This window comes from Sus scrofa, chromosome 4 (assembly GCF_054392235.1).
Source record: "Sus scrofa isolate SSC_HxYL_T2T_F1_AM1 chromosome 4, Sscrofa_HxYL_maternal_Yorkshire_Landrace_v2.0, whole genome shotgun sequence".
Classification (NCBI taxonomy): domain Eukaryota; kingdom Metazoa; phylum Chordata; class Mammalia; order Artiodactyla; family Suidae; genus Sus; species Sus scrofa.
The window spans coordinates 128983857-128997751 of NC_139386.1; the positions used below are offsets into that span (position 1 = coordinate 128983857).

Consider the following 13895-nt stretch of genomic DNA (forward strand, 5'->3'; position numbering starts at 1 on the left):
GAAGCATCACTGCCCTCTGCTCAGGAAAAGCCAGGACCCAGCTGCCCAGTAAAACTCACTCATGTGAAGGCTGGATGTTTAGAAATGAGAAACGAGGAGCAAAGGCACATTTTTAAGAAAAGAAGCACTAGGCTAGATTTTCATAGTAAGTTGGCCTTTTGAACACTTTTTTAAGGAGCTGATTCCGGCAAGACTATCTTGTTTTCTGTTTTGCAACCAGTTTCCCAGTCGCCGTGACACACGTATGGTCTTTCAGGGACAGCCGGGCCTTGGCAGGTCTTGAGAAAAGGGTAGTGATGCTTTAGAGGCCGGGGAACCCACAGGCCCCCCGCCCCACCCCAGCTTGCCATGCTGGTCTGGTTCACGGTGCTGTGCACTACGACTCCACGGTGGCTGAAGTCCATTCCAGTGGCCACTTGTCACATGTGGCTACTGACCACCAGCAATGATCTGAAGGACGAGCCGTTTTATTTCATGCTTAGGGTTTAAGTATGGCTACTGGGCGGTGCAGCTGTCAGGCCCTAGAAAGTAAACGTGGTATTTCACACAGCGCCCCCCCAACCCCCGGCTCCCCGGGAGGGTGCACAGCAGCTGTGTCCAAGGTTACCTGACCACAAAGCAGCTAAAGGAGTTCCTGTTGGGGCTCAGCAGCAAGGAGCCTGACTCGTATCCATGAGGATGCAGGTTTGATCCCTGGCCCCGCTCAGTGGGTTAAGGATCCAGCGTTGCTGTGGCTGTGGTGTAGGTCACAGCCGCCGCTTGGATCCCGCGTTGCTGTGACCTGGTGTCACGCCTCTGCAGCTTCGATTTGGAGGGAACTTCCATATGCTGCAGGTGCGGCCCTAAAAAGCAAAAAGACAAGAGTGAAGCAGATAAAATGGATCCAGTGCTGCGGTTGCTGTGGCTTCCTGGCCGCGGAGCATCCGTGGACACATGCACAAGGCAGATGGAGGACTCCCGGAGGCAGGAGGGTGGGCGGTGGCCCTGCCACTTTCTGCAGGCCCCCTGCTGGTTAATGCTCTGGGCAGCTGTAGGTCCGACTTCTGAGTAACTCTTCTTGCACGTGAGATCCATTTCAGCCGGAAATCTCCCTGGATTCATCGGTGCCATTAGGTGTGTGGGACACGCCTTCTGGGCGCGGGCTGAGGTCAGCAGGCCTGGGGCTTCTCTCTGGGCCCTTTCCTGACCTCGCTGTGGTCTCTGATTGCCGCCTGCCTGGGCTCTGGCTCCTGGGCTTCCCATCCAGGGCTGACCGATGGGACCTCCCTGTGCGGGCGGGGGCGGAGTTTCCCTCTTTACCACGTGTTTGCTAAATGAAGGTCAAGGCGATCGTCCTGGAGCATCAGACACAAACCACCCTTGCTTTTAAACTCACCCTCACCTATTCCCAGTCTACGCCTGGAATGTCCTTCCCTCAGCGTCTCCCGCCAACCTCAGGAGCTTCTGCTGCGGACCCACGGCGCTGGGCTGTTCTCCCTCCGCCGTGTGCGCAGCAGCTTCCAGGCAAACGTTTGCCGAATGCGAGGATGACACCACCGAGTTAATCGCTGATGTGGCGCCAGGTCTTAAGTAGAGAACTTGTTTTTTACGAAGGGCCATTAAGACACAGGAAGAAAAACCACTGGGTAAAGAATCAGTTGAAGGGACCTGGGAAGTTGGTTGACTATTGGCTAAAAGAAACATCTAAAATGTTCCACGCAACCTTAACCCGGCAAACGGGCAACAAAACTCAGAAAGCAGAGCAGATGGATGATAAGAATACACTTTTAGTCTATGTTAGGATCCATTAATTACTTCAGAAAGACGAGAAATTAGGAAAAGGAGAGAGAGAAGGAGGAAACAGGCAAAAGGGACCAGGGTAGAGAGGGACAGAGGGCCACACAGATGGTTCGGGAACAATGGCTTGTTCCGCGTTGCGGCGCTGGGGCTGTGATGACCTTCAGACACACACACACACACACACACACACACACACACACACACACACACACGGACCTTCTCACAACAACCTTGTCCCCGTTTTGGAGATGGGGAGGGGGGCCGTCAGGTAACAGCCTGAGGTCCCACCTCCAGAAGCACCCTCTGGACACACACGTGCAAAGAGAGACAGCAGAGCCCACTGGGATGCAATAGTCGCGAGAGACCCTAGCGGTGCTCACGCGGGAGGAATCAGGCCTCTGCTCCAGAACAGCAACAGGCCAGCACGCCTGGGCCGGAGAGGAGCAGCTCCTTGGAGGAACGTCCTGAGCCATGAACTTTCACAACCAGGTGGCCCGAGTTTGAAAGCAAGTTGCACTGGAGCAGCCACAGCAGTCTTGCAGCTTCGCCTCCAACACTCCAACCGCAACCTGGAATTTGTTTACCTGAGGCGGTTCTGGCCCCAGGCAGGAACCCTCGACCCTGGATGGTGGCAGGAAGGAGAGGCAGCCTACAGGCTGTGCCCCTGCCACCAGGAAGGAGACGGCGCTGCGACCCCGTTCACATCGGCCCCATTGTCCATAGAGAAAGGGCTCCTCTGCTTCCTGCTCTGGGCCTGCGAGGTTGACCTGTGCAGCTCGGGCCAAGAAAAGGGAGGATTGTTGGCAGACACAAGTTTTCAATTTTCTTAGGGCCTGGCCTTGCAGGGCAATCCCGCCCGTCCACTGGCCCGCCTTTGTCCGCGTCTCCATTTATTCTCTGGCCTCTTGACCCCCAGACACTCTATTCTTAGCTCCCCATTCCTCCCTTTGTTCTGACACCCGTATCGTCTTCCTGGATCCAGCATAGTCTCTGTCCCTTCCATCCCCGTCCAGGAGGCTGGGGGGAGGTGGCCCGGGGCTCCCCCCGGGAAGGGCTCCCACAGTGTGCTGGGGACCTGGGGTCGCCCTGGACCTCACACGGTTCAAGGTGCAAGGAGCCGCACGCACTTCTGAGCAGCTTCACCCCAACAGGGCCACCCCTGGACCAGGGTGGAGCGTGCCCCATCCTGGTTCGCCTGTTCCTTGTCATGCCACTCAGGACACCCTCTGAGGCCTCGCCCGGCCCTGCTGCATCAGCCTGGTGGCTGTGGCCTCTCTGTTGAAGTTGGCAACCAAATCGTCTGGGCTGCCAGCACGTCTCGGGGCGACAGCAGCAAAGGGTGAACGGCAGTCTGGCTCCGTTTCCCCCTCGTCCCTCTGGCCTGGGCCTGACCGTGATCTCCTCCCTCCCAGGCACAACACGATGGCCATCGGCATCGCAGTGGACATCCTGGGCTGCACGGGCACTTTGGAGGACAGAGCGGCCACCCTCCACAGGGTCATCCAGGTGGCGGTGGAGCTGAAAGACTCCATGGGGGACCTCTACGCCTTCTCGGCCGTCATGAAGGCCTTGGAAATGCCGCAGGTAAATTGCTACTCGCTTGGGGCAGCCCCGCGGGCCTGCGGGCACCCAGTGTTCTGCAGGGAGGTCTGCAAGCCCGTGCTCAGCACATCCCAGCCTGTTTGAGTGCGTCTGGAAGGTACAGGAATCTTAGCGAAAGCTGCTTTGATGGGGGGGCACCCAAGAGCAGAGGCCTGGGTGTTCTGGCTCCGTTTTTAAAAACATCAGCCACACGCTGACAGCCTCCACTCTGTCTTTGATGAGCAATAACAAGAGTCACCCTCAAGAGCAGCCAGTGTTCCCGAAGCACCAGTTAGGAGGATGCGTCCGGCCCAAGTGTGTTGTGTGAGAAAGTCGTCTCCTCTCTCGGTCACGGGCAGTGTGGGATGGTGACTCGGAAACGGGGACGCGTTGGGAGCTGATTCCCGAGAATCCGTAGGTTGTCTCCAAGTATGGTCCTCCGGTCACCTGAAACAGACTCTCCTGTTAGAGAATTCAGGCTCCCGGCCCATCTGCCATGTAACCCCCAAGAGAGTTTCTGAGGTTGGGCCCTTGGAATTTACCTGCCCTGACGGACCGTCTGTAGGATGAGCGTCAAAACTGAAGGCCTGTCTCTGATGGGAGGGCCCTCGTGGAGGAGAGCCATCCCGTGGCCTTGACGGCTCTGAGTCCGCACTCCCATCTCTGCTGTGCCAAGGCCCGGAGCTGGGACCACTGCAAGTGCCCGGTCACAGTCCCGCATGCCCCGTCTTGCAGCCGGTTACACCAAGCCCGCTGGCCACTTAGCTTGGCTGTTTCAGAGCCAGAGATTATCTCTGAAACCCTGCCTGTGCTTACTGGAGATCCGCCCACAAAGACAGCCACAGCCGTGTCTCACGAGTCAGGGCATGTCAGGAGCAGAGCGGCCTTGCCTGAAAGCAAGGTCACCTTTCAAACAAGAAGTGGAACAACTTCATGCCTTCACCAGGAAATTCTGAGAGGGGTCGACTCCAGTTATAATATTCCAAGAGCTTTCAAAATCCTTAGATGCACTGGAATTTTATAGGGTCGATATTTGAAATAAGAGTTCAGCCATATTTGCAGGATATGCAGACTTCTATATTAACAGGAGGGGTTTTTTCGTGCAGGTGTTTTTAATTTACATCATTTATTTCCCCTTATCTAAACCCACCTATAATCCCGAAGGCTGAGCTCACAGGTTAGCTGTGTGCATGGCCCTCCAGCCCAGGGCTTCCTCCGAGAGTAGCGGAGGGGCTGTTTTGTGGTGTGAACGTGGTTGCTGTCCAGGACATCAGACTCAGCAACGGGGGACGTACCCCAAAGCACCTAAACATGCAGCCACACCAGACGCGTCCCTTCTGGAGCCCTTCAGCAGGGAGGGGACAGAGTCCTCCAGGGTCTTCAGGGCCCTGGGGTGAGCTTGGGGTGGGGGTTGGGGTGGCAGACCCTGGAAAACCCAGGAGGAGAGTCAGGTCATGCTGTGTCATCAGGTCCACCTGCCCCTGTTCTGCAGCCACATGTGCTGCCTTCTCTGCTCAGCTTCTGGTACCGAGAGAGAGCATCCAGAGACAGATGGGCCTGTAGCTGAGACAGGGGCTCCTTTCTGCAAGGCGGATGCTTGGGGAGGGGGGGTGGGGGAGGGATCATGACAGGAGAGGGCGGCACAGTGGGGGGGGGCGGAGAAGGGATCCCGAGAGGACGGCGGGGCCAGAGGAAGACCAGCCACATCCTTTCCTTCCCAGGGAATCTGCTGACGGTGATCCGTTCCCACCTCCGCTCTCAGAGGCCACGGCAATGAACCTCAGCTCGGCCATTTAGCAGCTGTGAAATCTTGAACAAGTTACCTAATCTCTTCTGTTTTCCGACCAGTGTAATGAGGCCAAAACCCCTGCCTCGCAGGGCACTGCGAGGATGAAATGAAATTCCTCAAATACCTGACAGAGTTGGCTCTCGTTTCCTAAATAGCTGTGCCTCCCCTCCCCCGGTTTCATGTAGAAAATGTCACACACGGGCTTGCTGGTTTTAGGCTGTGAGTGGGGGACCCTTCATCTAAGGGCAGCCAGAGTCCGTGGCCTATGTTCGTGTTGACGAAATTGTTCCCAAAGAAATGAAAAGGGATGAGTAGTTGGCATCACGTGCTCTAGGCACCTTTCCACGTGTCTCCGACGCTATTACTTACAAGTCACGTTAACAGGCTGTGTGCACCACGTTCCTGTGTCCTCACACCAGGTAAACTCTATGCCCGGCAGTTGGCGGCTCTAACAAAATTTAAAATACGTGTGTTTTTTGACCCAGTAGTTCTACTTCTCAAAAGTTATCCTCCAGATGTTTTTAGAGCAGTGCACATCTGTAATATCTTTGAGATAATTTAGGGGGAAAATATGTTTAAAGCTTCTTCTATAGGAGACTAAAATTACAGTTTATGCCCGAAATGGACCATTAGGCAGAAGTTTAACAAGACAAGGTTGTTCTGTGCTGTTTCGTATGTACTTACATGGAATAATTTCCAAACAAGGAACAGGAAAATACGTGTGGTATGCTATGCATTTATTTATTTGGAAAGCTGCGTGGGTCTGTTGGGCCATTATGGCAACTCGGTGTGCGGAGGGGTTGGGGATTAGCTTTTTTCTGTACGCTCCTTTCAGCTGCTTTGAGTTCTTACCATGGACATCTATGACCCATTCCAAAACTTAAGCAAAAGGGTGATTTTAAAAAGAGCCTTTTCCAAAAACGGCAACCCCCTTCTTTCTTACAGATCACGAGGCTAGAAAAAACGTGGACGGCCCTGAGGCACCAGTACACCCAAACCGCCATCCTCTACGAGAAACAGCTGAAGCCTTTTAGCAAAATCCTGCACGAAGGCAGAGGTGAGCTCGGCGTCAGTACAAGCGGGCCTGGGTGGCTGCCCTAGCAGTGTCACCTCTGGTCTGGTTTGATCAAAGCACTTAGTGGGGCATGTTACGGAGCTCCAAGCAATTGGCAGGATTTTTTTTTTTTACTTTATTTTTTATTGTTATTTCCCCAGCACGCTTTTTTTCTTTCCCCACTGTACAGCATGGGGACCCAGTTACACATACATGTATACATAATTTTTTCTCCCATTGTCATGCTACACAGCAGGATCTCATTGTAAATCCATTCCAAGGGCAACAGTTTGCATCCGTTAACTTCAAGCTCCCAATCCCTCCCCCTCCTTCCCCCTCCCTCCAGGCAACCACAAGTCTGTTCTCCAAGTCCATGATTTTCTTTTCTGTGGAAAGGTTCATTTGCGTGGTATATTAGATACCAGATATGAGTGATATCATATGGTATTTGTCTTTCTCTTTCTGACTTATTTCACTCAGGATGAAAGTATAGTTCCATCCATGTTGCTGCAAATGGCATTATTTCATTCTTTTTTATGGCTGAGTAGTATTCCATTGTGTATATATACCACATCTTCCTAGTCCAGTCATCTGTTAATGGACATTTGGGTTGTTTCCATCTCTTGGCTCTTGTGAATAGAGCTGCAATGAACATGTGGGTGCATGTGTCTTTTTTAAGGAAAGTTTTGTCTGGATATATGCCCAAGAGTGGGATTGCTGGGTCATATGGTAGTTCTATGTATAGATTTCTATATCTCCATACTGATCTCCATAATGGCTGTACCAGCTTACATTCCCAATAGTGCAGGAGGGTTCCCTTTTCTCCACACCCCCTCCAGCATTTGTTATTTGTGGACTTATTAATGATGGCCATTCTGACTGGTGTGAGGTGGTATCTCATGGTAGTTTTGATTTGCATTTCTCTAATAATCGGGGATGTTGCACATTTTTTCACGTGCTTGTTGGCCATCGGTAGATCTGCAGGATTTTTGATGGGTCATACAAGGCTTTCATCAGATGACAGCATGACTTGTAGGTTTGCAGTTGCTAAAACAAGACGTGGGCTACCAGTCACCTCATTCTGTGCTTAACTTCATACGGTGAGGTATAATTGACATAACCTGATTTTAGTTTCAGGTGTATAAGGATTTGATATTTATTTGTTGCAAAATGATCACAATAAGTCCAGTTAACATCCACCACCAAACATAGTTCTTTTTCCCTCGTGTTGAAAGCTCTTCTCATGATAGGAGCTTTCAACATCCATCCTGCTAGGTGCAAACATGCAAGACAGTATTAAGTGTAGTCGCCATGCTGTATATCACACCCCCAGAACCAGCTAACTTTAAAACTGGAGGTTTGCACCTTGTGATTCCCTTCACCCATTTCACTTCTGCCTCTGCCCGTCTCAGACAACCACCAATCTAGTCTCTAGATCCATGAGTTCAAGGGGTGTCTTTATCATTGGTTTTTGTTTTTGTTTTTCTTAGATTCCACATGTAAGTGAGCTCATACGATAGGTATCTTTTTCTGTCTGACTTATTTCACTTAGCATAATGCCTTGAAGTTTCATTTGTGGTGTCAAAATGGCAGCCTTCTTTTTTAATGGCTGAATTACGTATCTATGTATATATGTGTGTATGTAGGTATATATGTGTGTATATATATGTATATGCACATGCCGCATTTTTTAAATTGAAGTGTAGTTGATTTATAATGTGTTAGATTCTGGTTACAGTAAGGTGGTTCAGTTATACATATATGTATTCTTTTTTCATATTCATTTTCCTTATAGGTTATTACAAAATATTGAATATCGTTCCTTGTGCTATACAGTAGGACCTTGTTGCTTATCGATTTTATACATAGTAGTTTGCATCTACTATTACCAAACTCCTATTTTATCCCTCCCCTACTTTCCGCCTTTGTTTTTATATGTTGGGAGTTGGTTTCTGTTTTGTAAATAAGTCCATTTGTATCATACTTTAGATTCCACATATAAATGATATTTGTCTTTCTCTGACTTACTGTGATAATCTCTAGATCTATCCATATTGCTGCAAACAGCATTATTTGATTCTTTTTAATGGCTAAGTAATATTCCACCACCACACACACACCCCACATCTTCTTTATCCGTTTATCTGTCAGTGGACATTTAGATGGCTTATATATCTTGGCTATTGTAAACAGTGCTGCTATGAACATTGGGGTGCAGGTTATCTTTTCAAACTAGAGTTTTCTCCAGATATCTGCCCAGGAGTAGGATTGCAGGTTCATATGGTAACTCTGTTTTTAGTTTTTTAAGGAATCTTTATCCTGCTTTCCATAGTGGCTATGCCAGTTTACATTCCCACCAACAGTGCAGGAGGGTTCCTTTTCCCCACACCATCTCCAGTATTTATTGTTTGTGGACAATTTAATGATGGTCATTCTGACCAGTGTGAGGTGACACCTCATTTAGTTTTGATTAACATTTCCCTAATAATTCGTGATGTTGAGTATTTTAAATTTGGACATCCGTATGTGTTTATATATTTTGGAAATTAAGTCCTTGTCAATCACATCATTTGAAATGTTTTCTCCCAGCCCATAGGTTGTTCTTTCATTTTGTTTATGGTTCCCTTTGCTGTGCAAAAGTTTGTAAGTTTGATTAGGTCCCATTTGTTTATTTTTGTTTTTATTTCTATTGCTTTGGGAGACTGACCTAAGAAAACATTGCTGTGATTTATGTCAGAGAATGTTTTGTGTTCTCTTCTAGGAATTTTAATGTCTTATATTTAAGTCTTTAAGACATTTTGGGTTTGGTTGTCTATTTATTTATTCATTTCTGCTTTTTAGGGCCGAACCCATGCCCATATGGAGGTTCCCAGGCTAGGGGTCAAATTGGAGCTGTAGCCACCAGCCTACATCACAGCCACAGCAACATGGGATCCAAGCTGCACCTGTGACCTGCACCACAGCTCACGGCAATGCCGGATCCTTAACCCACTAAGTGAGGCCAGGGATCGAACCCACAACCTCATGGTTCCTAGTTGGGTTCATTAACCACTGAGCAATGATGGGAACTCCTGTGAGTTCTTTATATAATTAACCCCTTATGAGATACATGATTAGAAAATATTTTCTCCCATTCAGCAGGTGGCCTTTTCATTTTTTGATGGTTTCCTTTGCTGTTGAGAAGCTTTTTAGTTTTGTGCACATGTTTATTTTTGCTTTTGGGGTCAAATTCAAAAATATAAATTGTACCAGGACCCAAGTCAAATAGCTTACTGCCCATGTTTTTCTCTAGGAATTTTATGATTTCGGGTCTTAAACTTGTTTTTAATCTATGTAGAGTTGATTTCTGTGTATGGTGTAAGATAGTGGTTCAGTTTCATTCTTTAGCATGTAGCTGCCCAGTTTCCCCAGCACCATTTATTGGAAAGACTGTTCTTTTGTATATTCTTGGCCACTTTGTCACAAATTAATTGGCCGTATGTGTGTGGTTTTGTTTCAGGGCTCCCTCTTCTGTTTCCCTGATACATGGGCCTGTTTTTATGCTAGTTCCATGATGTTTTAATTACTATAGCTTTGTTATATAGTTTAGAGTCAAGGATTATGATGCTTCTAGCTTTGGTCTTTTTTTTTTTTTTTCCTCAAGATTGCTTTAGCTATCCAGGATCTTTTGTGTTTCCACATCAATTTTAGGATTGCTTTATTTTTGTGAAAAATGCTATTGGAATTTTATAAGGATTGCGTTTGGTCAGCAGATTGCCTTGGGTAATACGGACATTTAACAATATGAATTCTTCCATTCCATGAGCACAGAATATCTTTCCATTTACTTGTGTCTTCGTCAGTTTCTTTCATCAGTATCTTAGAGTTTTCAATATACAGGTGTTTCATCTCCTTGGTTAAATTTATTCCTAGGTATTTTATTCTTTTTGATGCAATTATAAATGGAATTATTGTCTTAATTTCTTTCTGATAGTTTGTTACTAGTGTATAGAAATGGAGCAGGTTTTTATATGTTTATTCTGTATCTTGCAACTTTACTGAATTTGTTTATTAGTTTTAACAGTTTTTCATGGAAGTCTTGAGCATTTTCCATGTATAATATCATGTCACCTGTAAATAGTAACAGTTTTACTTTTTCCTTTCCAGTGTGGATGGGTTTTCTTTCTTTTTCTTGCCTAATTGCTCTGGTTAGGACTTTCATTGCTATGTTGAACAGAAGTGGTGAATAGGCATCCGTTTATTCCTGATCTTAGAAAGAAGAGTTTTAGCTTTTCATCATCGAGTGTCATGTCAGCTATGGGCTTGTTAGATATGGCTTTGGTTATGTTATACATTCCCTCTGTACCTACTTTGTTGAGAGTTCTTATTATAAATGGTTGTTGAAATTTTTTTTTTTCTGATGGCCACACCTGTGACATATGTAAGTTCACAGGCTAGGGGTCAAATTGGAGCTGAGGCCTACACCATAGACCACAGCCGTGGCAACACCAGATCCAAGCCACATCTGTGACCTACGCTGTAGCTTGCACCAATGCCGGATCCTTAACCCACTGAGCAAGGCCAGGGATCAAACCCATATCGTCAGAGACAACACTGGGTCCTTAACCCTCTGATCTACAACAGGAACTCCTCATATCGGTTTCTGAATGTTGAACCCTCCTTGCATCCTTGGAATAAATCTCACTTGGTCACGGTGTATGATCTTTATAAATACATTGTTGAAATCAGTTTGCTAATATTTTGTTCAGGATTTTTGGATCTGTGTTTATTAGGGATATTGGCCCATAACTGTCTTATCTTGTGGCGTTACACAGGTTATAGTCTTATGAGACCCTGGGGCATAAGCCCCGCTGGCCATCAGAGCTAAGCAGTGTAGAGGTGTCCTCTGGAGGCAGCCGGAAAACTGGATGCCAGACAAGGGTGTGAGCTGCTTTCAGGGAGACACCAGTGAGCTGGAGCAAGGCAGAGGGAGAGTACAAAGACCGCCTCGGCCATCAGCCTCCATTTGCTGAGAGGGCCTCTGAGGCCCCTAGCTGTACACCAGGCCAGAAGCCTGCCCCTTAGGCCAAAGCTTAAAGATTAGCTAATGAGCCTCATTTGCATAATGCCCAGGCCCCTCTCAACTGGCTGACTCTGCACTGAACCCTGGGGCAGGTGAGTCCCAGTTCACATTGTTGGTTTTCAGTTAGATGTTCTGGGGGTTTACCTCTGAGAATCTAGTCTTAAAAATTGGGGTGTCCCATGTGGGGTTCAAGCCCTTCGCTCCTGAAGAAGCTCCAGCTCTTGAGTTCCCTATTGTGGGCCCCTGCGCTAGAGGTGGGGCTTGTGGTGAGATTGCATCTGAGCTGCTCCTGCCTGCTCTGATGTGGGCCTTCTCTCATGCCCACTGCATAGGAGGTATCCAGACAGTGTTCAGGTTTTTCCAGAGGCCGCTGTTCCATATTTAGCTGCAGAATCAGTGTGTCTGCAGAAGGAGGTGAGCCCAGGATCCTCCTACGTTGCCTTCTTCAGCTGGAACTCTCTGCCCTCAACTTGAAAAAAGAATTCGAGGTGAAGCACTTGACCCCTTGTTTTTCAGAGTCTACGTGTGTTCCCCCGAACAGTATATCAGTCCCACTGCTGATGCCCCTCGTTACCTTAATGGAGCGTGAGGCTGTCACTTTTGAAGGAACTGACATGTGGGAAAAAAACGACGAAAGCTGTGAGATTCTGCTGAACCACTTGGCAACGGCCCGACTCATGGCTGAAGCTGCCGACAGTTACCGGACCAACGCCGAGAGGAACTTGGCAGGTGAGAGCTGCTTCTGGTCGAGTGCTGTCTGCTGTGCCCAGTAACTGGAAAGAGGGAATGAAAGAGCATGGGTGCTCTCAGCTAGAAAAAGACCAATGGGGGAGATGAAGGCGCGGGAACTCCATTTCCTGTATGACTGAGCATGACCTACTCTTCACTCTCTTAATGCCTCTGTGACTTGGGGATCTGTTTCTCCCTTCCTTCTACGTATTCTGTTGTGTCTGGGGTATAAACAGACAGAAGGGGTCCAGAAAGAATTGGTCAGCCTGTCTACCGCGAGTACCTCTAAAGCATCACCATCAGAAAAGCTGGACCCACATGAGGAGATGGAGTCTGACTTGTCTGGGAAGGAAGCTCCCCTGCTCTTGGCACCAGAGGGTCCAGCATAAGCAAAGGCCCCGAGGGAGCTGGGGGGAAAGCATGAACCCCAGTACTTGGCTTTGGATTAGTGTAAAAGGCGTCGTAAGGAGCGGCCACCCAGGCTAAGGGGGCGCTGGAGACAGATGGGCAGAGCTGTCGTGGGGGCCGGCGGCTGAGGAGGAGCCCGTGGGAAGGTTTGAAACATGGGATGCTGTCGTCCCATGGTCAGATCGACGTTTTAACTCTGGCGACTGTGGGGAGGAAGGGTGGAGGGCTGAAGCTTTGAGGCAAAAAGACCACCTAGGAAGCAAGTGCAAGAACCAGGGCTTTACCCATGCCGAGGTCAGGGATGACTCTTTTCTCCAGCTCCCTCTAGAATTCTAACACTCTCCAAGGGCCCCACGGTTGGAGCCACAAGGTTCAGACCCAGATGGGGCAGGCGAGGCCATGTTACGGAATTCCGTTTACATCCCATTTCTAGAAAAGGCAAGACAATAGCGACAGAAAGCAGCTTCGTGGTTGGCTGACTGGAAAGAGGTTCTGGGGGATTTTTGAGGGTGATGGCAGGTCGTGCTGGTTGTGCAACTCTGCAGCTAAAAGGGGTGAATCATGACAAGCAAATTATACATCAATACAGCTGTTGGTTTTTTTAAACAAAAGGTCCTTTGAATGCTCCTCATCACACTACAACCCAGAGTGGCTTGTGATGCAAAATTTTATTCTATCACGTCCCAGTGAGTTCACCTGTTACCCTTCTCCGAAGGCGCTGAGTCCTTGGGGAGGCCCTGCCCTGCCCCGTGTAGAGTAGATCCTTTCGAAGTTCGGAGAGAGGTTCGTTTTAATCCTCCTTTCAACTCGAAAGTTCAGTCTATTTTCAACACTGTGTTTCAGGCAGAACCGAAGTTTTTGTCTTGTTTTGATTAGGTTTTCAACCAGATGAAGAAATGAGTGAAATCTTCAAGACCGAATTCCAAATGCGATTGCTCTGGGGCAGCAAAGGGGCGCAGGTCAATCAGACGGAGAGATACGAGAAATTCAACCAGATTTTAACTGCCCTCTCACGTAAACTGGAACCTCCTCCTATGAAGCAGGCAGAGCTTTGATAACACGCCAGAGAACGTTAGGATCGAATGTCAAGCTTCTCCAGTTTCTCCTTTGGGAAAGCTTATCATTTGATGAAGTAATCATGTGCGAATCTGACAATATACAAGCTTTTAGTATCCACAGGATATTAAACATGTAAATTGCACAGAGCACACTTATTTATGAATTGTTTAAAATTACTACTGATTTTAAAATGAATGATAATTTATTAAAGTAACTATTGCTAATGTTGTGATCAGCAAATCTAAGACCCAGCTCTGCTGGCTGGTTGCTCCCCGTTACTGAGGTATTTCACCATTTTCGTTTTATTGCCATGTCAGCTAAGTGTAAATAGAAGAGTTTTAAAAGCATGAAACATTTCAGAAGGTATCAGTTGTATGATATTCTTTAAATATGAAAAATGTACATAGTCATATGCAAATATATCTTTTTGTGAA

At 47.9% G+C, this 13895-nt stretch overlaps 1 protein-coding gene across 17 annotated transcripts in view; it reads left to right on the plus strand.

The window, feature by feature from the left end:
* BCAR3 (BCAR3 adaptor protein, NSP family member) overlaps nucleotides 1–13895 on the plus strand; it is a 246554-nt gene extending 232659 nt beyond the window's left edge. For 13 of the 17 annotated variants that reach the window (XR_014844764.1, XM_085023986.1, XM_085023987.1 and 10 more), the window contains 4 exons: nucleotides 3192–3363; nucleotides 6095–6206; nucleotides 11782–11994; nucleotides 13279–13895. Coding sequence is in view for 12 of the 17 variants with exons in the window: in XM_085023986.1 (XP_084880112.1) it covers nucleotides 3192–3363; nucleotides 6095–6206; nucleotides 11782–11994; nucleotides 13279–13457 (676 nt within the window). In the remaining 5 variants the exon portion in view is untranslated. Of the gene's footprint in view, nucleotides 1–3191; nucleotides 3364–5081; nucleotides 6207–11781; nucleotides 11995–13278 lie in introns of all 17 variants that reach the window. The other 4 variants (XR_014844765.1, XR_014844768.1, XR_014844766.1 and 1 more) reach the window with 1 other exon arrangement.